Source organism: Caenorhabditis elegans, chromosome V, assembly GCF_000002985.6.
Source record: "Caenorhabditis elegans chromosome V".
NCBI classification, from domain to species: domain Eukaryota; kingdom Metazoa; phylum Nematoda; class Chromadorea; order Rhabditida; family Rhabditidae; genus Caenorhabditis; species Caenorhabditis elegans.
Genome location: NC_003283.11, coordinates 20,594,983 through 20,618,744, shown reverse-complemented (window position 1 = coordinate 20,618,744; position 23,762 = coordinate 20,594,983). Strand labels below are relative to the sequence as shown.

At 39.5% G+C, this 23,762-nt stretch overlaps 9 protein-coding genes, 1 long non-coding RNA gene and 2 pseudogenes across 17 annotated transcripts; 7 read left to right on the top strand and 5 right to left on the bottom strand.

Annotated features, from left to right (window-relative positions):
• The first annotated feature begins 12 nt into the window (after positions 1 to 12).
• On the top strand, positions 13 to 653 carry F46B3.7 (DUF281 domain-containing protein). Its single transcript, NM_075577.2, has 3 exons — positions 13 to 158; positions 202 to 340; positions 448 to 653. The coding sequence occupies exons 1-3, from the start codon at positions 89 to 91 to the stop codon at positions 623 to 625; spliced, it is 387 nt and encodes a 128-aa protein (NP_507978.1). The 5' UTR covers positions 13 to 88; the 3' UTR covers positions 626 to 653.
• A 3,037-nt stretch (positions 654 to 3,690) lies between these two features.
• F46B3.19 lies at positions 3,691 to 4,363 on the top strand (annotated as a pseudogene). Its single transcript has 4 exons — positions 3,691 to 3,760; positions 3,813 to 3,945; positions 3,986 to 4,069; positions 4,172 to 4,363. Coding segments are annotated over exons 1-4 (479 nt in total).
• A 452-nt stretch (positions 4,364 to 4,815) lies between these two features.
• grd-2 (Ground-like domain-containing protein) lies at positions 4,816 to 8,951 on the bottom strand. Its single transcript, NM_075576.4, has 12 exons — positions 8,766 to 8,951; positions 8,005 to 8,282; positions 7,487 to 7,949; positions 7,336 to 7,442; positions 6,679 to 7,281; positions 6,255 to 6,629; positions 6,149 to 6,208; positions 5,739 to 6,083; positions 5,562 to 5,697; positions 5,261 to 5,514; positions 5,127 to 5,186; positions 4,816 to 5,081 (listed from the first exon to the last, which is right to left on the bottom strand). Exons 1-12 carry the CDS (start codon positions 8,854 to 8,856, stop codon positions 5,013 to 5,015), a joined length of 2,841 nt encoding a protein of 946 aa, NP_507977.2. The 5' UTR covers positions 8,857 to 8,951; the 3' UTR covers positions 4,816 to 5,012.
• Positions 8,952 to 9,956: 1,005 nt separating this feature from the next.
• ttr-12 (TransThyretin-Related family domain) lies at positions 9,957 to 10,968 on the top strand (the record flags this gene model as incomplete). Of its 2 annotated transcripts, NM_001270004.2 has the most annotated exons (5): positions 9,957 to 10,230; positions 10,278 to 10,419; positions 10,470 to 10,543; positions 10,630 to 10,791; positions 10,840 to 10,968. In NM_001270004.2, 5 exons carry the CDS (start codon positions 10,225 to 10,227, stop codon positions 10,939 to 10,941), a joined length of 486 nt encoding a protein of 161 aa, NP_001256933.1. The 2 variants fall into 2 exon arrangements, with proteins under 2 accessions (NP_001256933.1, NP_001256934.1); NM_001270005.1 differs by lacking the exon at positions 9,957 to 10,230 and having other exon boundaries at positions 10,362 to 10,419; positions 10,840 to 10,941.
• Positions 10,969 to 12,027: 1,059 nt separating this feature from the next.
• On the top strand, positions 12,028 to 12,322 carry F46B3.23 (Neuropeptide-Like Protein). The gene is made up of 2 exons (NM_001270003.2): positions 12,028 to 12,126; positions 12,170 to 12,322. The coding sequence occupies exons 1-2, from the start codon at positions 12,039 to 12,041 to the stop codon at positions 12,316 to 12,318; spliced, it is 237 nt and encodes a 78-aa protein (NP_001256932.1). The 5' UTR covers positions 12,028 to 12,038; the 3' UTR covers positions 12,319 to 12,322.
• Positions 12,298 to 13,640, bottom strand: ttr-57 (TransThyretin-Related family domain). The gene is made up of 4 exons (NM_001129470.4): positions 13,408 to 13,640; positions 13,163 to 13,242; positions 12,979 to 13,116; positions 12,298 to 12,453 (listed from the first exon to the last, which is right to left on the bottom strand). The coding sequence occupies exons 1-3, from the start codon at positions 13,525 to 13,527 to the stop codon at positions 13,047 to 13,049; spliced, it is 270 nt and encodes an 89-aa protein (NP_001122942.2). The 5' UTR covers positions 13,528 to 13,640; the 3' UTR covers positions 12,298 to 12,453; positions 12,979 to 13,046.
• Positions 13,641 to 14,316: 676 nt separating this feature from the next.
• On the bottom strand, positions 14,317 to 15,431 carry ttr-11 (Transthyretin-like family protein). 3 transcript variants are annotated; one of them, NM_001277020.2, is made up of 5 exons: positions 15,371 to 15,421; positions 15,192 to 15,324; positions 14,738 to 14,817; positions 14,654 to 14,693; positions 14,323 to 14,477 (listed from the first exon to the last, which is right to left on the bottom strand). In NM_001277020.2, the coding sequence occupies exons 1-5, from the start codon at positions 15,377 to 15,379 to the stop codon at positions 14,455 to 14,457; spliced, it is 285 nt and encodes a 94-aa protein (NP_001263949.1). In that variant the 5' UTR covers positions 15,380 to 15,421; the 3' UTR covers positions 14,323 to 14,454. The 3 variants fall into 3 exon arrangements, with proteins under 3 accessions (NP_001263948.1, NP_001263949.1, NP_507975.3); NM_075574.4 differs by having other exon boundaries at positions 14,328 to 14,477; positions 14,618 to 14,693; positions 15,371 to 15,428; NM_001277019.3 differs by lacking the exon at positions 14,654 to 14,693 and having other exon boundaries at positions 14,317 to 14,477; positions 15,371 to 15,431.
• A 773-nt stretch (positions 15,432 to 16,204) lies between these two features.
• Positions 16,205 to 18,650, bottom strand: col-163 (Col_cuticle_N domain-containing protein; the record flags this gene model as incomplete). The annotated part of the gene is made up of 4 exons (NM_001028762.2): positions 16,205 to 16,414; positions 16,469 to 16,633; positions 16,691 to 18,368; positions 18,415 to 18,650. 4 exons carry the CDS (start codon positions 18,648 to 18,650, stop codon positions 16,271 to 16,273), a joined length of 2,223 nt encoding a protein of 740 aa, NP_001023933.1. The 3' UTR covers positions 16,205 to 16,270.
• A 602-nt stretch (positions 18,651 to 19,252) lies between these two features.
• On the top strand, positions 19,253 to 20,237 carry F46B3.2 (annotated as a pseudogene). The gene is made up of 4 exons: positions 19,253 to 19,533; positions 19,824 to 19,931; positions 19,978 to 20,097; positions 20,141 to 20,237. Coding segments are annotated over exons 1-4 (606 nt in total).
• A 1,331-nt stretch (positions 20,238 to 21,568) lies between these two features.
• F46B3.1 (ShKT domain-containing protein) lies at positions 21,569 to 22,535 on the top strand (the record flags this gene model as incomplete). Its single annotated transcript, NM_075572.3, has 5 exons — positions 21,569 to 21,693; positions 21,735 to 21,845; positions 22,116 to 22,223; positions 22,272 to 22,391; positions 22,436 to 22,535. 5 exons carry the CDS (start codon positions 21,569 to 21,571, stop codon positions 22,530 to 22,532), a joined length of 561 nt encoding a protein of 186 aa, NP_507973.1. The 3' UTR covers positions 22,533 to 22,535.
• On the bottom strand, positions 22,523 to 22,736 carry linc-170. The gene is made up of 2 exons (NR_102134.1): positions 22,652 to 22,736; positions 22,523 to 22,609 (listed from the first exon to the last, which is right to left on the bottom strand). It is a non-coding gene; the product is annotated as a long non-coding RNA linc-170 (long non-coding RNA).
• Positions 22,737 to 22,991: 255 nt separating this feature from the next.
• On the top strand, positions 22,992 to 23,330 carry F26F2.11 (the record flags this gene model as incomplete). Of its 3 annotated transcripts, NM_001383512.1 has the most annotated exons (3): positions 22,992 to 23,093; positions 23,154 to 23,188; positions 23,255 to 23,330. In NM_001383512.1, 2 exons carry the CDS (start codon positions 23,015 to 23,017, stop codon positions 23,186 to 23,188), a joined length of 114 nt encoding a protein of 37 aa, NP_001370893.1. The 3 variants fall into 3 exon arrangements, with proteins under 3 accessions (NP_001370893.1, NP_001256931.1, NP_001355441.1); NM_001270002.4 differs by lacking the exon at positions 23,154 to 23,188 and having other exon boundaries at positions 23,255 to 23,319; NM_001368489.1 differs by lacking the exon at positions 22,992 to 23,093 and having other exon boundaries at positions 23,146 to 23,188; positions 23,255 to 23,319.
• Positions 23,331 to 23,762: the final 432 nt, after the last annotated feature.

Here is a 23,762-nt window from a genome sequence, read left to right as displayed (position 1 = left end):
TTGCGTCAAGCATCGAACTACACATAAAGACGATTTTTTGTTAAGGAAAGACATATAGTGTGCGAGTGTTGCTAAAGACTTTCAAACTATGCTACTTTTGTTTGTGTTCTACTTTGTGGAAGCTATTGTTGCCTGTATTCCAACCCAAGAGACGGAGCGTAAGTGACGTGATTGTTCATTAACACCATGAAATAATTTCAGCAATTACACCATCATGTTCTGCATGCACTCCAAACTATGACACTAGTTGTATGGGATATAACATGCCATCGGCTATTGATTGGTGCGCTATTGTTACGGTGCCATACACATTTACAGCCGGGACACCTGATACATGCACGTAAGACATTTGAATTTTAAAGACCTAATTTAAAATTGATTTCTGTTGAAATTTTTATAACGTTATTTAAATCGATCCCACCTTGATTTTTAACATCTGCAATTTAGAGCAAATCTACCATGTCCTGCTGGAACCAAACCTCAATTTGATACTGGATACGGATTTGAAGATGGCGCCAATGGAGCTATAACTTGTGAAGAAACAGGACCAAACATGGGAATATGGAGTGCGACGGTCATTGCTGGTGCAAGAGATTTTACAAATATGAGATGTCAAGTTATATAGGTTTACTTATAATAAATGTTTTGCTGTATCTTATTATTTGCCCCTGGAGCAGATCCTGAATAATTATTCCTGAAAATGCGGACAATCTTGATAATATCTTATTATTATTATGCGAGTAAGACTTGGACAAAACCAGATCACAGGTCATCTCAAGTAACAAACACGAAGAAAGTTTTTAAAAAGGAACTACGAGGAATACTTAATTTTTATTTTAATCTTATGTAACTTTTTGATTGAAAAGCGATAACATATTTTTAGTGTCCGTCTCAACGAACCGAGCACCATTTAAACATAAAAAAAGAACAAAAGAATATCTTGATGATAAGATACTTGAAATCTGCCATGATAAGAAACTTGAAATCAAAAAACCTAAAAAAATCGCTGGCGTGACGATATATACAGTCCAATACATAGTTCAGTCTTACAAGCTATGCTACTTATTATTTTGTTCCTGAAAGGTGCTTCTGCATGTATTCCAACTCAAAAAGTGGAACGTTAGTTTTTTTTTCGATCAAAAATTATTTTTTCAGTAATTGTAATGCTTGTAATGAAAGTACTGTTAATGGTACTTGTAAATGTATTCATTTTGTTTGAACAATTTTATTAGGTTGGTCCGGAAGTCTTTATAACTTTTTCAATCATTTATTTCTCGAAGCAAGAAAAACGATAAGATAAATTTTATTCGCTATCATTATCAACAATATACTGTCTACATGTGGGCAACTTATTAATGCCCTGCTAACAGAACCCTTCCGGGCGCGAGTCGAAATAATGCTTGAGTGCCACATTGGCACTTTTATGGGTATTGAAGATTCTCCGCTCGTGGACACGGGTCATACTTGAAAACGACTAGTATTCAGATGGAGTGAGGTCTGGAGAATACGGTGCGTGAAGGAGAACCATCCATCCATGGCTGGTCTGTTCCTACTATACCCGTTTCGAATAGTGGGAACTAGCGTTGTTTTGCTGAAAACAGAGTTGCTTGTCCATCAGGGGTGAACCATCGATGACTTCCTTCAGGTTCCATGGTTAGATAACGTAGATGTCCCCACTAATCATTTTGCCCTCAGGCAGCAGTTCCCAGTAGAAAGGGCCCTACACTCCCCTCCACACTGAGAGCATGCCTTTTTTGGGGTGAAGGTCGGGTTTGGCGGCATCCTGTGGGGTCTCTCCTCCTCCAATCCACTGAGCACGCTTGTAGTTGTTATCGTAGAGGACCCACTTCTCGTTACCAGTAATGAGTCGGCCCAACCATCGATCGGCCCCGTGGAAAATGAGGAGGGAAAAGGTATCACCCACTAAAAAATCAAGGTTCGCCTGTATCAAGGTGTGAGGTATGAATCGACCCATAATTTTCTTTATTCCAAGAGGTTCCCAGCCTCGTACAATGTTGGTTTGACGGGACCCAAGTGTGGTTGACAGCTCACGGGTGATTTGGAAAGGATCCGTTGCCATGGCTTTCTGCAACGTGTCCAAATCCAATTTATGGGGTCTCAGAGTCTTCGAGAGAAAAGTCGTCCTTATCGAAGCTTTGGAACCAATTGCGTATGATATTATAGTAGGGAACATGTGAATCATAAACATTCTTGAAAAGACTTTCCAAATCCTTCATCGTGGTATGAGAGAGGAAGACGTACATCAAACCATATCGGATGTGGATCGCACTAGGGACATACATCGTTGGTTAACTAACTTCAGGCCAGAGGGAAGGGAATGAGGTGTTGCTTACAATGAAGTTCCTACTCTTGTTGTTATTCACTAGCAACGAGGGAATACCAAAGTGCAACTGTGGCGAGCGGTGGAAAAGCAAATCCAGTTATAAAGACTTCCGGACCAACCTAATATGTTTATGTATATTGCAATGATAATGTGTGTACCCTACAGGTCCCACGCCATTTTGTGACCAGAACACAATATGTGTCGTCAGATGCTTCAATATTTAAACACCATAGTGATCCTTATCACATTTGAGAACAACAAGATATGCAATTATTCCTGGAAGAAACCGCTTGGCCAATTTAAACACCTGATTTAGTCGCAATTAGTCAGTTCATTTTTGACGGCTAGCAAGCTTTGAGATAAAGATTGGACTTTGATTTCCTCCTTTGCAGATTTTTTTGCTTATGCTTATCGAAATTTGATGCTGTACGAACAGTTTTATACAATCTTCCCCAAGGTATAACTGGTTGGCTCAGCGCAACGATTATTAGAGTGTACAGAAGGGATGGGCGGTAAACGATTTTTCCGGCAAATCGGAAAGTCGGCAAATTGCCGGCATGGAAATTTCCGGCAAATCGGCAAATTGCCGGAATTGAAATTTCCGGCAAATCGACAAACCGGCAGACTGTAGATTTGCCGAATTTGCCGGAAAAAATGGCAATTGAAATTTCACAATATCAATTTCAATCGGCAAAGTTTTGCGCATCTTATGAATGTTCCTACAGCTATTTTGAAAATGAAGAAAAATTTATGACAATATTAAAGAAAACGAAAAAAAATTTAAAAGAAAGGCACAGTTTTACGTTTTCCGTCCAATAAAAATCCCTCTAAACATTTCCGGCAAATCTCATATCCGACAAACGGCAAATCGGCAAACCGGCAAATTGGCGTAATTGATGAGTTCTGGCGAATCGTCAAACCGGCAAATTGCCAGAATTGAAAATTTCCGGCACATCGGCAAGCCGGCAGACTGCCGGATTTAAAAATTTCCGGCGAATTGCCGGAATCGAAAGTGTTCAGCATATCGGCAAATCTGATTGTCAAATTCTTCGACAAAAATTTGCCAAACGGCAATTGCCGCCCGTCCTTGGTGTACTTCCTGGATAGTACACGGAAGGAAGGAAATAAATTCCCGAGTAAAGGAGTGAAAAAGAATATCAGAAGGCATTAATGCAAGAAACAAAACACTTTCGTGAGTAAACAGATTTTGAAACAGACAGAAAATGTTAATCAACAAAACAAAAAGCGATCGCAATCTTTTATCCTACAAAAACTAGAAAATCACCTATTGCGTCACAAAACAAAACTGGACTCTAGTTAACATGATATAAAGGGAAAGATGTCTGATGCTGCTTATTTTGCTGCTTTATTATGTGAATGGGGTCGGTGCTTGCATTCCAACGCAGGAAGTTGAACGTGAGTCGGAAATGTTTCAAGACAATTTTGATTGAATTTCATTTTTGTTTAGCAATAGATGAAGCTTTGACGACAACAACGACAATTGCTGCAAGGATGAACTATAATAATTATTCGTTATGAATAAGTTGTAGCAACCACCACTACAACAACTACAACAACTACAACAACTACAGCACCGCCTAGTAAGCACTTCAAAAAGTTTGTACCTAAGATTTCATTTAGCTTGTTCAACATGCGCCCCAGTCTACAATACCGGTTGCTACGGCTACAATATTCCAACCCCGGCGATGTGGTGTGCCATTGGAGGTGATATTCCAGTAACATACACTTTAGACCCGGCTACAAATGTTTGCTCGTAAGCGGGCTTAAGACTTTTCATCTAAAGAACTGCAAAAAATGTAACTTCAGATCAACATTCACATGCCCAACGGGATCATTATCCTATTTTGATACTGGTTCAGGATATGGTGATATGATGGGAGACGGTGGAGGTATGGCTCCTGTAACAATAACATGTGACGAAACCATTGGAACCTGGTCTGTCAGTATTTCTTATTCCGCAACGGATTTTATTCTTGTTACTTGTAGAAATATGTAGTTGATTTTAAATCAAGATTAATTGTTATGTAATTTCTATTGTTCATAAATATGATTTTTTTAATGTGTACATATAATACAGTGTTTTAAAATGGCTATACATTATTTTTAGTTTGGAAATCATAAAAAAGTAGGCGTTGATAATATAACTACTCGATTACTGTATTTCCTCTTGCTTGCAAGACAAATTTTCAATTGTTCCGTAGGAGTGCAAGGCTAATTTTCAAATGTCCGATAACTTTTGGAAAGCTACCAATTTATGTAGAAAATATTTCGTTTCTAATATTTCATCAAAGCCGATAAAAAGCCATTTTGCTAATGTTTCCGCAAAGTTTCTTAGCCTGGAAAAAAAGGTGCAAATCTTTCAGAGACTGCAATACTGATAGATGCTGCAAGACTAATAGTGGTTGATCAGTAGATCAATTTTAAAACATCGAGTTTGAAAATTCATTGTTAACATGCGTATCATCGCGTTTATCAAATACGTTCTTCCATGATCAAAACACACCGTCAATAATATTATCAAATCTTGAATTTAGCAGAAACCATAAAAATCATAAAAATGATACGGAATGTCACATACAGTTAAACAAGCTATTTATTTGATCGCTTCATAAAATTATTATATTGCACTGTTAAATGAATATGGATATTATTTGCCCATAGGGATGACTAGGCTTAAGAGCTCTTTGTACACTGCTGTTCCGGTGGGAAGCTCAATCTGAAAGTAGTGTAGGCTATCAGGAAGTAGTACAGTATTAAGTACCTCATTCATATGAAGAATTCCAAATAAGTTGAGAACTTTTTGACGGAGACGGTTGAAGACCTGAAAAGAATGTGGTTTTTAAGAAAATAAAACAGCATTAAAAGTTTTCATAAGTCTTAAACAAATCCACTAACCCAAAAGTATGTAGTCTGAAGTACGTTTGCCTGAACTTCACTATAACAGGAGGCCAACATGTCATTGACAATGATCCGTCCATTTTTCGTTAGCGGTGAATAGATTCCAGTTTTCAAACCCCGAGTGGTCTGATTTATTTTCTCTTGGCGGAACTTGGTGTTCTCGGTCAAAATCACGCAATCCCCAATCTCAAGGTATGAAGCCAAAATAGCTTCGTGGTTTTCGGGAAGAATTTTTAGGAATTCAGAAGATTCTAAATTGATTTTGTTCAGTTTTTTAACTAACAAAGCATTTTCATACCATTACACTTTGTCCGGTACATGAAATGAAGAGGTGTTAGTTGAAGAGTACTTCCTCTCTCGGTAGTGATCGTTAAGAACTCTTCCAACTTTTCAGACTCGCGATGGATCCACAAAGTGACAGGAGTAAAGTGTGTCTGCAAATAAAATCTGAACAAAATAACTGATTTTCACCAACCTTCACGCGATTTGCAGTTAGCACATAATCTCCAACGTCAATCTCATCCATTCTCTTCTTGCCCGATGGTGTAGTAACCAATGTGTCACTGGAGAAGCATCCTCCTCCACCGCCTCCACCTCCTGCAAATGCCACGGCTGGAGCAACTGGTGGAGGGACGGGAGCAACCGCCACAAACTGAGGCTGTGGAGCAACCGCCACAAACTGAGGCTGTGGAGCAACAAATTGCACAAACTGTGGAGCCACAAATTGTTGGACAAAAACTGGAGGTTGTGGTGGAGCCACTGCTTGCGCGGCAATCTGAGCCTGAACAACTACTTGAGCTTGAGCGGATAGAGCACCGTTCTGAAATAATTACACATTTGCAAAGAATTTGCAAAGAAATGCAAAGAAATTTGGGTAAAGCTTACTCCATTTCCAAACCAGCCATTTTCCACAAAAGTCGGACCGTCAAGCGTTACATCGTTGGGCTAAAACTAGAAGTAATAGTAAGACTTCAAGTTAAAATTAACTCACAAAATCAATAAAATCAATAGCCCGAGGCGGCCGTAAGCTAGACTGATAAGTCAATGCATTATACCCTTCGTGATCAATTTTGCACATTCTCCCCGTAAACTTATTTGTCGACCATGAGAAATCTGCTTCGGCGACGATAGTCTCAAAGGTTGTATTAAATCTTCTCTGTACAGCTCTAGTAATCATTTTTGCAAGGTATCTTGTGTCGTGCTTATGGTAACTGTCAGAGTACCGTGCTTCGTCGAGGATGCGGTTGATTTCATATTGAAGGCCACTGTTGCAACATGCCGTACCGTCTAATCCACTGAGATCCGGAGGACAATGGAATGGTTTTGCACTTCCGATGTCGTTGTACGTGGGTTGATGAATTGGATACTGGAAGCAAAATCTTCTGTTGAGTACTAAAATTGTTCAGAAAACTCACTGGTACGGGTGTTGTGTAAACATAAACATAATATTTGTCAACTCGATATTTGCATGACTCTTCATTCTTTTCATTCGTCGCATATGCAAAATCATCCAGTGACACAAAAACTTCCGCAGAATGTTGAAACACTTCCTCCACACTCCACTGAATCGCTTTCGAGATGTTTCTTATGTTATACCGGTCGAAATTTGGTGAAGCCTTGTGTCGATCATATCCATCTTTCATGGCATTGAACAAACGCAGATTGCAGCACTTCGACCCAGTTCTTGTGTCGTTTGAACAGTGTGAGCCAACTGGATACCCTGCACGATCTCCAGACTCTTCAAGCTGAAGTTCCTTGTGAAAAGGTTCCTCGTCAGGAAATTTGGTCTCTGAAGATCCCAGTGGATCCCGATTAGAAACATCAGCCAAAATTCTTTCATCATCTTTTTTATCGATATCATATTGTCTTGGCGTGACGTAAGCCAGGATAACAAAGTTTTTGGTTTTGAACTTGCAAAACTTCTCTCCAGCGGTGTAAGTGGTGGCAACAAAATCAGAGCGAGATACGATAATTTCGTAGGACTTTTTGAATCGGGTTTGCACACTTTGTTGAAGTTCCTGGAAATTTGTAGCAGTGTAAGAGTACCATAAAATTTTCCAACAGAAACTAACCGCTGCAACAATACCCTCCTTCCCAGGGCCAAACTCTGGTGAAGTCGCCATCTGCCTCATAGCATCTCTCATAGTTGCAGCTAGACGTGCATCGCAGCATTTGTTGCCTTAAAAATAAAGAAATTCAAAAATACTAGTCACATATCCCTACCATCTCTCTTCCCAGATTCACAATGAGTCCCCTTTGGATATCGTTCCTTCTTTCGCCAATTTGTAATATTCCGAGGTACCGGTTGTGGACCAGGTCGATCTAGATCCGTGTTGAACTTTGAAGCGAATTCCTTTTTTAGATCTTCCTCAAGGTGTGTCGAATTAGAATTCGAATCCATCACCGATATCTCCATCAAGTCATCCACCTCCTCGTCAAAGTCAGCACGCTTGATTTTATTTGATGGTTCATGTGTACCATCATCAGGATCTGGCCAGGCAAACTTGTTCGGAAACTGGAGAATTTGATCACTGGGTGGTTGAATCGAAAGATCGTCACCTGCAGTAGGGTCGTCACTGATGTCAGGGAAGTCACCACGAAGGCCGAATGGTTTAGTGCTACCAAGAGGGTCGGAAGAATCGATGGATGCTAGATAGTTCTCTATGGGAAGGTTGTATGGATCATACTGAAAGCAAAACAAAATAGTCCTATCAATCGGAAAAGTTTTAAAAGATGGTTACCTGCACGGGAGTCTCATAAACCAACAAGTAATGACCTTTCTTGTGCACTCGACAAGTGTGTGGTCCATGGTAATGCGATGAAATTGCAAAGTTCGTTTTGGAAACGATGGTCTCGAAACTGGAATGGAACTCCATCTGTGCACGTCTTTGAACTATTTTTGCAAAATCTCCGTTTGCAAGACTCTCAAAATTAGTTCCATGAATAGTATCCAAGATTAGCTGCTTGAGCGGCTTATCACAGCATTCTACCAATATACTCTGATACGGGACAGTCCATGCTAAAAACCATTAAAAATTCACAAGATTATTGTTTTAAAGTTGGAGTACCGAAATCTGAGAATATGCTTTTCTAGAGCCAAAATGACCCAAAACTACCGACTTTCGTAATAAGACGTTTTGGAAATTTCTTTTTTAAAAAGTTATGGCGGTTCCGAATTTTGGAAAAAGGCCCATTTCCAGCAAAACTTTTATTTGTGCCCTACTGACCAAAAATGTACTTAAATCAACGAATATACGCCAAATAAAAAACCAAAATATTTATTAAAGATTCAATAAAAATCAAGTTCCAGACGTTGCGACATCGAGAAGTTGAAAAATTGTGATTATAGCGGAAAATGAGACTTTTTTCAAAACTTTGAACCGCGATAACTTTTTTTGAGAAATTTTCAATACGTCTCATTACGACATTCGGTAGTTTTGGGTCATTTTGGGTTTAAAAAAGCAGAGTTTCAAATGTCGGTACTCCCCCTTTAAAAACCTACATTGAGTTCTATTCCAAATACAAACAGCGTCAACTTGGTAACCACCTAGGAACCCAGTGAAATAGAACAATAAGAAGGTAGGAAATTTCATGACCAAATCACAAGATGATGATGCATATGATAATGCCAGCGGATAAAGTTCATTTTTCTCAAGCTAGAGAGATAGAGTGCGTCAGGCGCAAATTCGTTGTTGATCATCGCAATTGATTAAGTCTCGGATCGTGAAGGTGTGCTAATAAAAGAAAAGGGATGTATAAGATATCCGTGTTTTAGGTAGTTTTTTGAAAAGAGTGTAGCTGCAGGAAAAAAGGTTTTTATTATAAAAGTGGCATGACGTCAAAAAATTTGAATTTGTCCGGTGATTTGATTTAAAACGGTGGAAGGTCAAACTGAAAAAATCAAACCAAAATATAAAATTATTAATATTGCCAAAAAAACAAAAAAATCACAAAAATTATGAGCGATCAAATCAGAAGTGCGCGCCAATTGCCGTTCGGCAATTTTGGTAATTTTGGCGAAAATTCCTAAAACCGGCAATTTCCGGAATCGCCGATTGGCGGAAATCGGAGTTGTCGGAAATATAAATTTGATACTTTTTGTAGATTTAGGAGCCTAGACATGCATTATACTTGACAAATTTTTCTATTTTCAAGCGCAAAATAATATAATTCTTGAAGGATTGAACTTTTACTCTTAGAAAATGACTAACGGAATACTAAAAAATAGGATAAAATTTTTTAAATTTGCAAAATATAATTAGGTTTGAAAATTGTCGAATGTCGGAAGTTGTTTATTTCTCGAGTTTTTTTTATTTTGTGCAAAATTTATACTAATGCAAAAAAAATTTTGTCAGTCCTTTTTTGTAGTCCGTCTAGCTAGGTGTACCCAGTCTACACCCGCTTCACCGTTCTTTTTTACCTATTAGACCCTAGCTACTTATTGAGGAAACAAAATGTTCTTTACGCAAACAAGTCTTTATCATAAATTTTCAAGGATCAACCTGGGAACGAGATTTTTCGGTGCAGAAACTTGAATCCGCCATGTTAGATTGATATCATCATGTTTCGTTTTTTTTGAAACATGACTATCCAGATAAATTTTTCGGAGGGATTTTTTGTTTAATCATATCTAAAATGTTCTCTATGCGAGGTATTTTTCAATCTCATCAGCTAAAAACATTTATTCGAATCAAATAATTTTTCATCAAAATATGGGCGCTTTGTTGAACATTTTTTAGATTTTCCATAGATCAGCTACAAAAGTTGCAAAGCAATTTTTGAAAGTTTACTGTTGAAAAATGCAAATTCATCCAGAATCTTTTTAAAATTTAACTTTATAAAATACTTTTATTAATCACGTTTTCCCGATGTTTGCCACGTTGCTACTAAAATTACGTGGAAGGTTATTAATTTCGTTTGTCAAATTGCAAATTATTCATTGTTCACTTTGAGAAATCTAGATGAAGGTAAGTTTGTTACTCAAAAATTTGTTACTCATTCAATTATTTTATAGAAACTCTTTCTAATTTTTCTGTGTCTTTTGGCTCCAAACTACTGTTATGCAGCGTGTGCTTCTGTTCACGTAAAAGGCCAGCTAATGTGCAGAGGAAGACCATATGTTGGGGAGATGGTTCAGATTTGGGAGCCCAAAATTTGTGGGTTTTGCAAATTGAGCTTGAAAAAAACTTATAATGTTATATTTCAGTCGACGAAATGTGGTCGGATCAAAAAACAGGAGTCGATGGGAGATTCGAGATGGCGACTAACGGGAATGATGTGGTACCAAATTTTATTTCTACAAATTCCCATTAATTTCGAATAGTTACAGCGTGGGAAAACACAGAAATTACATAATTTCTTTTCAGACTCTAGTCGACATTCCATTGCTGAATTTTGGATTCAAACCGTATCTATGGATCAATAATTTTTGCGGAACAGAAGTGATGAATGGGGAGAGATGTACCAAGAATCTTGTAAAGATTCCCATTCCGGAATGGTATGTCAATCCATGTCGACCGGATGTTCATGTTAGTTTTTTTTCCGTTTAAAACAATTTCAACGATGAACATTTTCAGATTTTTGACATTGGAGTTTTCGAAATGGATACTGTTAAAGGCGAAGACTACAACTGGTTCGAGAAGTTTCTTGGATACGGGAAACATTGTAGATCTTATTAAATGTTTAATAAATAATTAAAGATATTTGAAACTTCCGTATTAATTTGAAGTTTGAAAATTGCGCTGGCTCAGTTCGTTCCAAAAAAGAGGCAATCGCCAGTCGGCAATTTCGGCAATTTTCAGTAATTGCCGAAAATTTCCAAAACCGGCAATTGCCGAAATTTCCGATTGCTGGTAATCAGAATTGCCGCAAATGTAAATGTGATACTTATTGTAAATTTAAGATCCTAAACATGCATTGTACTTACCTATATTTTCTTGTCAAGCTCAAAATTATTCATCCTTGAAGTTATTGATCATTTTCTATTAGAAAATGAAACATCGAAAAATAAAAAACAAGGTGAATTTTTTTCAATTTAGAAAAGGTTGGAACATTGCCGAAAATTTCCACCACCGGAAATTGCCGAAGTTGCCGATTGCCGAAAATTGCCAATTGCCGAAATTGCAGATTGCCGAAAATTTTGACAACCGGCAGCTGCCGGAAAATTTCATTTTCGGCAATTGCCGAAATTGCCGGTTGCCAAAAATTTCTAAACCTGGCAAATGCCGAAAATTTCCAAAACCGGCAATTGCCGAAACTGCTGATTACCGGAAATTTCCAATTGCCGGGCACCCCTGGGTGTGAGTTTCTAACATTTTTTTTTTCATTTGAAAAGTTTCAGATTTATACACTTGCAAAAAATGTATTTTGTGCTGTAAATAATCCACACCCAAAAATAATTGCAAAATGTTTTTTTTTATTTTAAAAATATTATCTCTCTGCTATACTTTGCTCTTTCAAATAGTTCAAAAGCCGTCTAAATCTGTTAGAATAATCCTTAACACCTCATGATAACTAACACAAATCCCTTATTTCGATAAGTGCGTTTGCATCTAATCCGGCTCCTCGCTACCACCACCAAAGTCAGGTGCATTCTGTTCAACGAATTTTTTTTGTTTTTGACTGACCAATGTCTCAGAAAAATGCACTTTTACCACCCCGTCAGAAGACGTCACACTACATTTTTAAGCTTTTTCCCTTATCTCTGACTTCCTTGAACCACTTTTTTCACCTAGAACATTCTGATTTTCAACCTTTTTATTTTCAGACTCTAAACATGAAATCTACATCTAATATATTTCTTCAAATTTTTATGTTCTTTAATCTTCTCGGAATTATTATATCTGCAGAAAATGGATGGGCAGGTACGTGAATTTTTTTAAATGGTTTTTTGAAACTTTTTTTTAGAAATTGACCACAAACTATATGACGACTCAGAAGTAGACACTGGTGTTGCAATTGATGCCATTTATGAGCCCGTCGACAAACCGGCACCGAAATTTCGGCACCGCCGACACCAGTATTCCCCATTGAAAATTAATTATAACTTTACATGAAAGATTTATTATTCCATATACTTCTACAGAAACCTAGCGGCATTCTTTATGATTGATAAATGAGTAGAAGACTTGCTCGAGGCCAAGTTTATCTGTTGTAGCCGTGGAAACTTCCGTTTCGTGAAGGTTGAACACCTGAAAATTGAAGATTTCACGAGTTTTAAAACAGAAAGCAACCGCAACCGCAACGCAACCGCAACGCAACCGCAACGCAACCGCAACGCAACCGCAACGCAACCGCAACGCAACCGCAACGCAACCGCAACGCAACCGCAACGCAACCGCAACGCAACCGCAACGCAACCGCAACGCAACCGCAACGCAACCGCAACGCAATCGCAACGCAATCGCAACGCAACCGCAACGCAACCGCAACGCAACCGCAACGCAACCGCAACGCAACCGCAACGCAACCGCAACGCAACCGCAACGCAATCGCAACGCAACCGCAACGCAACCGCAACGCAACCGCAACGCAACCGCAACGCAACCGCAACGCAACCGCAACGCAACCGCAACGCAACCGCAACTCAACCGCAACGCAACCGCAACGCAACCGCAACGCAACCGCAACGCAACCGCAACGCAATCGCAACGCAACCGCAACGCAATCGCAACGCAACCGCAACGCAATCGCAACGCAACTAAATGCAAACTTACGTGTTGAGGAAGATGTCCCTCAGTGATAAACTGGTTGGGAAGAAAAACTTTGACGGAGTTACCACAAACTACTCCAAAAATACTGAACGATGGCTCACAATAGTTGACAAAGTACGCGTACAGAATTGGTGACACAATCTGAAATATTTTAGTGTTTCAGAATGAAAATATAGAAAAAAATTACCGTTTCAGAGATTGATCCTTCCAAGGAAAAGTATCCGTTTTTATCAGTCTCTCCATAAGCAACCAAGGTATCCGGCAACGCTGAAAGTTATAGATTTAAGTAGCAGAGGCGCGTCCATGTTCCGTACTCCTACTTTGTAACTATAACAAATGAAAGAACTAGTAGAAATTTTGCGGTTACATATCTAAAGTTTGAAGTTTTTAGAAACCGTGCGTGCCTGTACTCCCACATTGTTATTTTCGTACCATAATTTTTTCCCAAAGTTGCACTTTCTGGCCTGCATATGGTTTTCCATGGCACAAAAGTTGTCCACGAACGTGGGCGGCTCCCGTGTCAGCGGTGGCGAGCTTGATGAGAAGAATCATGAAGCAAATTATCTGAAAACCTTGAAATTTTGAGGAAAAGATCTGAAAAATCCCATATCGCGTTCATACTGCTTTTTCGAGGATTCGAAAAAATTTTGGATAAAATTCGAAATGATTCTTTTTTCAATTTTGAATTTGAATTTGGTTTGTTTTCTTTTAAAAAAAACTCCACGTGAGCCCCTATTTTTTTCAAAAATTTTCAAATCAATACTAAATATTTGAATTCAAATTTCAGTACAGAAACTAGGGTTCAAAATAACGCCGGCAGCGACGGCGCATTTCAAAAAACGTGAGCCGGCATCGGCAAATAAGGCTTGTGCCGCCGCTGCGCCGCCGCCGGCGACATCAGGGTTAAACAGTTGAGCAGGCGGCGGCGCATCTCGAAATAAAATGCGCCGCCGGACGCGCAATAAAAATCCGCTACCGCTGGCAGCGGTGTGTAAAGCTTGCGCCGCTGCCGACGCCGGCGGCGTGTAAAACTTGCGCCGTCGCCGGCGAGCAGCGTTAATAACGTGAATGCAATATAAGATCCGTCGTCAAATTACAAGCTATAATAGAAACGCGTCAGTCCGCCTGTTTTTTGTGAACTAGCGCAATCCGAGCATCCATCATTGTCCACATTCTGATTTTCAGCATTTTCGCTTCCAGGCTCTCGACATGAAGTTGACATCAAAGAAATTGGCCACGAGTTATATGAAAACACAGTGGGGGTGGCACGGACTTTGTAGTTGGCTCAGTTTATAAGTCCGTCCACAAACTGGCACTATTGAAAATTAAATATCATAATACTTCACATACATAACAGATTCATTATTTCAGACTTTTCTAGTTCCATACAATTACCCAGAAGGACGACATTCTTTGTGATTGAAAAACAAGTTAACGACTTGTTCAAGGCCGAGTTTGACAGTGTAAGCCGTTGAAACTTCAGTTTCGTGGAGGTCGAAGGTCTGAAATTCCAGATTAAGATGTTTTGTTTTTTTCGCGTGTGACGCGCGTCATTTTTGTTTCAGCATTTTTTGACTCGCGCGTTTAGGAATATGTCCATCAGCAATATACTCGGCTGGGATATAAACTTTGACGGAGTTACCACACTTTACTCGGAGCCAGTTGAACGATGGCTTACAATAGTTCACAAAATACGCGTACAGAAGTGGTGACATCATCTAGAATATCTCGTTGGTTCAGATTCAAAAAATAGAAACATTACAGTTTCAGTGATAGATCCTTGCAAGTCAAAGTATCCGTCATTATCAGTGACTGCATGAATAAGCATAGTGTCGGCCAACGCTGAAATTCAAAAATTAAAGTAACTCCCAAAGCGTCCATGTTTTGTACTCCCATTTTGTAACTCTTCAAAAAAAAATGCGCCTGTGTCGCGATTAGCATTTCGAAGTATAACTTGTAAAACCGTGACGCAGCAGCTGTGCGTCTATGCTGCGTTTTCCCATTTTGTATCAGACATGAGAATGAATAAAGAGCGTCGAATTTCAAGAACCGCTAAACACCCGCGGCGCGTCTATCTACCGTACTCCCACATTGTAACTACACTCAGAAAACAAAATCGGGTTAAACGAGTTTAGGTTTTGTTGCAAATTGGTTGGAAATCGTGACGCAACTGTAGCGCGTCTCCTCTTTGTACTCCCACTCTGTAACTCTCTCACCAAAGTTTTTCTCCCAAATTTGAATTTTCTCGCGAGCATACGGTCTTCCATTGCACAAAAGTCGTCCACGGATATGTACGGATCCCGTGGAAGCCGCAGCGTAATTGATGAGAAGAACCACGAGAAAAATTGTCTGAAAACCCTGAAGTTCGGAGAAAAATTTCTGAAAAGTCACATACCGCGTTCATTTTCTTTGCAAAGATTCGAAATTTTTGTGGACAAAATTCGAAAGGATTTTTTTTTTGAAATTTGAGTTTTGAATTTCAATTTCAATGCAAAAAAAATTAAAATCCACGTGAGCCAATTATTTCATAAGTTTTCAAATCAAATCATCTTTGCTTTTCTATTTTTCATATGCCATGCTCCTGTCAGATTATAATAGCACCAAAAAAGGCATACTCCGGCGGATACGTATTATGAAATGTAAATGTTCACTACCTCATCCAATTTCTTTGTCAATCACCTGCAGGGTATATTTTTCTCATATTCTCCTTTTCACTCGCAATGTCACATTCTCTTTGAAGGGAGATACATCTAGCCGCCAACACAGCGCCACCCATTCCACAAAGAGGCCCATGTTTACAACCTAATGACACATATAGTACTGGTATAGATTGTCCTTCCTTGTGGGAACCCTTTTTGAATAGATTTACAACTCCCTACAAAAAGACACAAATCAGGCAGGAGGCCTGCGGTGAGCGAGAATTACGAAAATGATAACATATCAAATCCAGAATCTACCAGCTTTTTTTAGCCGCGTTCGGGGTTCCGCGCCGCACTATGTATTTGGTACATGCGACGTGTGTGACGCCGTGAGGCCGGCGCGGCGGCCGCATGGGAACCCTAATCTCAACTATAATTTTTTTCTCGATCTCGGTGAAATTGAAGTGCAACAGCGAAACCCGAGGAAGCCGGTTTCAAAAAGCTTCTCTATAGTTACTTCACTGTCAGTAAGCCATAGATGTTTACTGCAAATTTAGTCTTAAATGTTAACTTATCCCATAAATAATATGAAAATATTTATTATACATTTTCTTTAACACAACATTTATTAGTAACAACAAAATCTTGTCCGGTTCCTATGGAATTGCAACTCTACTCATTTTTGCGGGATGATTCTCGATGAGTCCCAAACTTTCGGCAATATTTTCCAAAATGTTCGAATTCTGTCGCTGCTGGTCTGCAAGACTTTTTGATGGCTTTACACGTACTCGGCGGAGCTTCTAAAAAAGTGAATGTACATTCGGGATTACATGTAGTGCCTTAAATAAAATTACCTTCTCAGTCTTCCCCGGCTTCAGCTTTCTTCTCAGCTTCTTCGGAGATCTTCGGATTTCTCTGAGATTTACCACCTTTTTCTCTGATTCTCGAGCAATTTCCTTTTCAGCCCGGAAGCCTCGTTCCCCTTCATCCATACTCATAGCGAACTTCTCGTTTGTGGTCTGGAAATTTTATTTTAAGTTTTGAAAGAATGGGAAGTCATTACTATGGGATCTTACCGAAAAAACTCTGAATGCCGGATGTCTATACGGAACCCTTTTCACTTTCACCACTCTCCGTCTCTTCGTGGATCCAGATCCACGTGTCTTCTTGACTATTTCAGTGTTGCCGTTTAAAGGAGCAGACTTCTTTTTGCTCTCCCCACTACCACGTGAATGACTTTTAGCTCCGTGAGCCTGTGCTTTAGGCACCGACTGCGACGGTAATTGAGCTCTTGGAGGAGCAAACAAAGCTGGACGAGAATGCCCTGTCCCAGAATCTAAAGGCTCGGGATCCGAAACTGATGTGTCAGAGTTCTCAGATGTGACAGCCTGAGCGATCGCAAATGTGGCTGGAAATTGAGCTTTCGGAGGAACCATAGGTTCATCGATAGTCTCTGAATCCTCAGATTCCGCTGCAAACGTAGATTCGTCAGATTTTTCGGCGGCGGGGCTTTCAAAATTGGAAGCAGGAAGCAACTCTTCCGTTTCTGAAATCGAAACATCACTCGGCGCTACTGCAAACTTTTGAATAGTGCTGTCCTCTTGAGCAAATGTCACCGCTCCTTTTTGATACTTATTCCGAAGTTCATTGAGTGTCGGAAGCCCTGAAGCCAGACCAGAAGCTTTTTGCTGTGTTCGACGAATTTCAGAAGCTTTCAGATCAATCTGGTGTCCCATAGCTTGTGATTGGGCCTCCACTGCCAGGTAAGCCAAGTTCTCCGCGCTTACAATGGATTCTTTCATCAGAGATTCGCAAGTGCATTCTTTCGAATCGACGCCCTTCTGTCCTTGAACTCCAAATTCTCCACGTTTTCCACGAATTCCTGCAGCTCCTGGAGCTCCAGGACTTCCAGGTAACCCAGGTGGGCCAATAGGCCCTGGTGTGTTATTGTTGGTTCCATCCTCTCCAGGTTGTCCTTCTGTTCCATGCTTTCCAGATGGTCCCTTGGGACCTTTAGTATTCAAAAGTACAACACCATCTTGCCCAACATTTCCAGCAACACCACGCGATCCCATGGATCCTTGTTTTCCAGGACTTCCGTAGCCTCCAGGAGCTCCCGGCTGTCCGTTTTTTCCCATTGGACCAAGAATACCAGGAGCCCCACCAAGACCTGGCTTTCCAGTTCCTCCAGGCTGGCCGGGCGTTCCATCTGGCCCTGCTGGGCATGTAACACAGAATGTGGGAAAGTTCGGGGTGATCTCGTCCATTGCGTCGAACCCTGGCAATCCATCGTTCCCGTCAGTTCCTGATTGTCCAGGGGTACCACGAAGACCAGGTGGGCCTGGAGGGCCCATCGGGCAGCGATTCTCGTCGAGTGGGCAGATTGGAAGAGGTCCGAGACGCTCACCCGAGTTCATAAGTGTTGGGTGCTGCTGCGGGGTTGGGCTAGGAGAAGCTGTAGTAGTTGTAGTCGATGTAGGTATAGTTCCAAGAATCACTTGGGCACCGCCTGAAGTATCCGACATAGCTTCTGCATCCTCATACTCTGATTCTTCATCATCATAATCATCAGTAGGCGCGGGAACCTCTCGGGCAAGCTTCCGAAGTTCCGGACTGAACAGTGAAGGTCCTGAAGGTGGTGCCCCACCCGATTGTCCAGCTATTCCTGAGAGTCTAGTTCCGTGCGTTTTTGCTGCAGCAGCATGAGCTGGGTGATCAGCAGGACCAACTGTATCCCCATCCATGTGAATCATGCTGCAACTCAAAGAAGTTTTTAGCTATTACCCATCATAATACTCACTTCTTAGCTGCTTCTCTTCGCTTTCTAACCTCTCCAGGTTCTCCCCTGAACCCTGCCAAAACCTCATAGGAGCTCTCAAAACTTCTCATTGCTTCTCGAATCTCTACATCAAACTCGTGTCGGATAGCGTCAATTTCAGAGAATAAAAATGGCAGGAATAGTAGCTGACAAGAAGCTGTAATTACAGCCAAAGTTATGCCAACAACCACATAGTTTTCGACAGCCAATCGGCTCATTTTGTACTAGTCAAATTATTTGGTTTATGCGCGGTTTTTATACAAATTCCAAGCGGAAATGAAAGTTGGTGACCTACTTCAACTCAGATAAGCAGTTGAAAAGTGAAAAAAAGTGAAAAATCAGATAAAAAAGTAGATAGGATCTTTGTAATTATTTTCCAACGCATGCTATACAGTAAATTTGAACAAAAAATCTAACCTAAAATACTATGTAGTGTGCGTCTTTTAGGATGGTTCGTCTGGGTTACTGTAACGGAACGGTAACACTGTATATGCCATTTTGGCAGCCGACATTGTTTAAAGAACGGAAGTTCTTATGCAGTCTACATCTGTCTAAGAGGGATGTTTAGGTTGTCAGGGATATAATATTTCTTAATTTCAAAGAAATTTCAGACATACTGTGAAGGAACTGTTGGGAGTCACGCCGTAAGTTTGAACGACAATTGCTACTGATAAGGAATAATATTTTATAGAACCACACCCCAAGCATATATGTTTCAGTCTTTGACCCCTTCGCACATATATAAAGGTTGTTCTGATTTTTCTGGAGAAGAAGAAGAAAAAAGATTTGTTTTAATTTTTGAGCACGCATGCATTCACAAATGCGTCTCCTCATTTTCACCCTTCTAGCCGAGTTTTCTGTCCTAGCGAGATGTGATGAATGCGTGGACAATCTCATATCATGCCACCAGATATCAGACCAATGTGATGATTCGTTTACTAAATTGCAAGTTTTCCAGTTTCGTTCTTGTGACAAATCATTTTTAGCGAAAAAAAAAAAGTACACTTGCGGGTTGTGCAAGAAGGATCCAAATGTGTGCAGTGATACGTGTACTGTGTGTCCGATGGATATGTCACCATGTGAAACAGATCAGTATCAGAAGTGAGTTTACTTTGCCAGTAGTGCTACATTAACGTTAGTTTGATATATAATACTTATTATTAGAAGTTTGAGTTCCATCAACAGTTACAATGTCTGGTTATGTGCCAGGCTATTACAGGGTCGGAGAAAATAGATCTTGATCCGTGATGATCCATTTGACATATCATATATTCTTTCACAGAATCATTTAGTACTAGTTGTAAAGTATTACTGTAGAGATACTAATTAATACATGGTTATTATAGTGAATAGATGCAGACTACAATCTCAGCAACTATTCCGTATTTCAGAATTTGCCCGAAAACCTGCAATGTCTGTCCGCCAGCAATCTGCGTGGACCAATGGGACAACTGTCCGTTCTTCAAGTTAATCAACCAATGCACTTGATTTCACAAGGTGTAAGTATAAACCTAATTTACATGATCAATTCCCCTGTTTCTTTAGAAATTGCCCTCTGAGTTGCGGACTTTGTACCGGCAATGTCACTACTCCAGCGACTACAACTAGTACTACGACTCCAGTTCCTTTAACAACGACAATAGAGTGCAAGGATTCCTTGTTAAGGTGAATTTTAATTACAATGGCCTCTATGAAAAATCCCTTATAGGTGCTCAGAAATGGCTAAAAAAGGATTTTGCACCAACCCAGCCTACAAACCGGAAGACAAAAAGCGACTTTGTGGAAAGACGTGCCGATTGTGTTAAACTTTCTATTGATGTTAAAAATAAATTGAGCATTCTTCAATAATGTCGCTACATGCCACCTCTTATCAAAAACAAATTATGAAATTTTTTATATTTTCTTAAAAATTAATTTCAACTCACAGCCACATTGATGTATCCAAAAACAGAACAAAAAGTGCAGATCCTGCAAAAACCGAAAAATGTGAAAAATCAAAATATTATAACATCCATTAGTTTGGAAAATAAATTAATTTGGAAAAATTATTTGCCAATTTGTGCTTTGGTGTTTTTGGATAGTTTATTACTTAGAATGCTTAGTTCTTTGCCTGCGTATGACTCTGTTCCTAAAAGATTCATTCCATCTCATCAGAGGGTGTCCAACGAATCGTTTCTCGTATCGAGGGTAACAATCGTTCATTAGAGTTGTCCATCGGCAATTCGTTCGCCACGTGTCCAGCCCATCCAAGTTTCCTCATTTTGATGTGTATTAGTGGATTTCAAAGTTTTGACATTTCTCGAACTTCTTAGCGATGAATGTTTCGTTCACGTTGTGCTGTCCAACTAATCATTGATCGAGGGCTGCATGGGTCACGCTAACTCTTTCAGCTCACAGTTTTGTTAAAGTCCAAGCCTCAGTGCCGTAGGTCAGGCCTGGGAGAACTGTAGTGACTAAAAATTTGGGTCCGATCTGTCTATATAGCATCTTTTGGAGAGCTATTGTCGAGTTTCCACCGAGAGTCGGTTGACGGAGTGGTTGGATGGTTAAACGAATGCTGCAGAGGGTGCATAGACTTAGATGACTGTACATTTCCACGTTCCGTTTTCTTTTTTCCGTTTACTTCAAAAGTGATCAAGCCAATTCAATGATCGAGAAAACTATTTCTGTGATTCGGGGGAGGAGGGTGCTTTTGACTATGAAGGTGATCCCTCCTGACACAGAATTTGAGTTTCAAAATGCTAGAAAGATCCCGATCCCGTCGTACTCCAAGATTGTATGACCCCTTCCGATTTGCTTGTGTATCTGTCGTACCACTTGCAGAAGTCGGATGCGGAGCACTGGGGCGCTTGGTGTTTCTGTTTAGAGCGGGTGGTGGTGTCTCTGGATATTTAATTCGTTGTGGTCTACTAAACCAATCATAGAGCTGAACAGTCACAGGGGTATTCAACGCTACCCTTACCTTCGTGAGACGGTATGCTTTTTGCCAAGTGACCACTCCTGTGTTTGAACGACAATCGCTACTGATAAGGAATGATATTTTGTAGAACCCCACCCCGAGCATATATGTTTCAGTCTTTGACCCCTCTCTCCTATATAAAAGTTGTTCTGATTTCAAAGCTCATAGCATTCAAAAATGCGTCTCCTCATTATCACCATTCTAGCCGGGGTCTCTGTCCTAGCAAGCTGCGATCAATGCGTGGACTATGACATAACATGCTACCAGAGACTAGACCAATGTGGTGATTCGTTCACTAAAGCGTAAGTTTTTCAGTTTTATTCTTGTGACAAATCATTTTCAGCCAATGTCCGTACACTTGCGGGTTGTGTAAAAAGGATCCAAATGAATGTAGTGATACGAATGATGAGTGTCAGTTGGATATGTCGCCATGTGAAACAGATCAGTATCAGAAGTGAGTTTACTTTGCCAGTAGTGCTACATTAACGTCAGTTTGATATATAATACTTAGAAGTTTAAGTGTCATCAAAAGTTACAAAGTCTGGTTGTGTGCCAATATACTACAAGGTCGGAGAAAATCGATCTTGATCCGTGATGACATATATTCTTTCATAGTATCATCTAGTACTAGTCGTAAAGTATTACTGTAGAGATACTAATTACTACATGGTTATTATAGTGAATAGATACGGACTACAATTTCAGCAACTATTCCGTATTTCAGAATTTGCCCGAAAACCTGCAATGTCTGTCCGCCAGCAATCTGCGTGGACCAATGGGACAACTGTCCGCTCTACAAGTTAATCAACCAATGCACTCGATATCACAAGACGTAAGTCTAAATCTATTTGTTTAACAATTTTGCTGTTTTTTTTTTCAGAAAGTGTCCACTGAGCTGTGGTCTTTGTACCGGCAATGTCACTACTCCAGCAACTACAACTAGTACTACCACTCCAATTCCGTTAACAACGACAATTGAGTGCAAGGATTCCTTGTTAAGGTGAAGATTAACTACAATGACCTACATTCAAAAATCGTTTATAGATGCTCAGAAATGGCTAAACAAGGATTTTGCTTCAGCCCAGCCTACAAACCAGAAGACAAAAAGCGACTTTGTGGAAAGACGTGCCGATTGTGCTAAACATTTATTGATGATAAAAATAAATTGAGCATTCTTCAATAATGTCGATACATGCCACCTCTTGACATACAACAATTCTGAAAATTTTCTTATTTTCTTAAAAATTAGCTTCAACTCACAGCCACAATGATGTATCCAAAAACAGAACAAAAAGTGCAGATCATGCACAAACCGAAAAATATGAAAAATTCAACTATTATAACGTCCATTTGTTTGGAAATAAGTGATTTCGGAAAAGTAATTTGCGTTCGCATTTTTGAAGGTCACGGAAATTTTTATATACGATTTTTTTTTGAAATTTGGAGATCAAAAAATATAACTTTTAAGAGTACTTTTCAATAAAATAATTCTAACAGGAAATTTAAGCTTTAAAAATAAACGTGGTCTATTTTTCATCTTTGTTCCAACTAGTCATTGCTTTTGACTTAAATCAACAGGTTCAAATTTATTTCCCAATAATTCCGAAACAATCGCCGGACAAAATGAGATTTCTCCTTCTCCTCATGCTGCTCATTTCGACAGTGCTCGTTTCTCTCGTTTCCACTTCAAATATTCAGAAAAGTACGTTGGTCTCAATTATATATATCAAAGAAATACAATTTCAAAACACGTTATGTTGAGTCCAAAAATACGACTTCGCACTTGGCCGAGACTAAGTGAGTTGACAATAATTTTTTGTTTAAAATTTCAGAATTTTTAGAAGAAAAATTGAAAATTTTCAGTGAAACAACGTCAACAGTACATGAAGAATCTGGAAAGAATGCTCGAAAGTTTTAAATATGAATAAAGATTCGATTTCTCTTAATTTCAGCTTATTTTTTTTAAATTTAAGAAATTTTTTCAAAAAATCTAAAGTTCATAAAAAAGTAGAACAACTCCGAAAGATGTTGAAAAAAATCTGAGAAAAATGTAAGGAAAATACGACGAAGCTATAGGTTTTTCAAAACTATGTGGATTTTGAAAAATTCATAAACTTGAAAAAAAAACAAAAGTTGTCGGAATCAATAACAGGAAAGTGAAAACTTGGAGTTTTTCCAACAATTTTGTTGATTTTTCAATTTTTCGGTTTCTCAAAAAATGTGAATTTTTTCGACTTTTCGAAAACTGGAGAGATAAAAAAACAGAATTTCCATTGACCAATGTAGTTTGCGTTAGATATCTAATTTATCTGAACAAAGTCTATTCGCGAGTGTCCCCACCCCAAAAAAATATGCCCAGTTGATCTTTTCA

Bases quoted from the DNA above. Each gene is read 5' to 3' on its own strand.
- F46B3.23 (NM_001270003.2), top strand. From the start codon at position 12,039: ATGAAATCTACATCTAATATATTTCTTCAAATTTTTATGTTCTTTAAT. The intron at 12,127-12,169 runs GTACGTGAATTT...ACTTTTTTTTAG, and splicing joins TGCAGAAAATGGATGGGCAG to AAATTGACCACAAACTATAT.
- ttr-11 (NM_001277019.3), bottom strand. The intron at 14,818-15,191 runs GTGAGAGAGTTA...TTTGAATTTCAG, and splicing joins AATTTGGGAGAAAAACTTTG to CGTTGGCCGACACTATGCTT. The intron at 14,478-14,737 runs GTAATGTTTCTA...CTGGAATTTCAG, and splicing joins AAGGATCTATCACTGAAACT to ACCTTCGACCTCCACGAAAC.
- grd-2 (NM_075576.4), bottom strand. From the start codon at position 8,856: ATGAAATTTCCTACCTTCTTATTGTTCTATTTCACTGGGTTCCTAGGT. The intron at 6,630-6,678 runs GTGAGTTTTCTG...TTTTGCTTCCAG, and splicing joins TTTACACAACACCCGTACCA to TATCCAATTCATCAACCCAC. The intron at 5,698-5,738 runs GTTGGTGAAAAT...TTTTATTTGCAG, and splicing joins TAACTGCAAATCGCGTGAAG to ACACACTTTACTCCTGTCAC.
- F46B3.7 (NM_075577.2), top strand. From the start codon at position 89: ATGCTACTTTTGTTTGTGTTCTACTTTGTGGAAGCTATTGTTGCCTGT. The intron at 159-201 runs GTAAGTGACGTG...AAATAATTTCAG, and splicing joins TCCAACCCAAGAGACGGAGC to CAATTACACCATCATGTTCT. The intron at 341-447 runs GTAAGACATTTG...TCTGCAATTTAG, and splicing joins GGGACACCTGATACATGCAC to AGCAAATCTACCATGTCCTG.
- ttr-57 (NM_001129470.4), bottom strand. From the start codon at position 13,527: ATGATTCTTCTCATCAAGCTCGCCACCGCTGACACGGGAGCCGCCCAC. The intron at 13,243-13,407 runs GTACGAAAATAA...TATAACTTTCAG, and splicing joins AACTTTGGGAAAAAATTATG to CGTTGCCGGATACCTTGGTT. The intron at 13,117-13,162 runs GTAATTTTTTTC...AAAATATTTCAG, and splicing joins AAGGATCAATCTCTGAAACG to ATTGTGTCACCAATTCTGTA.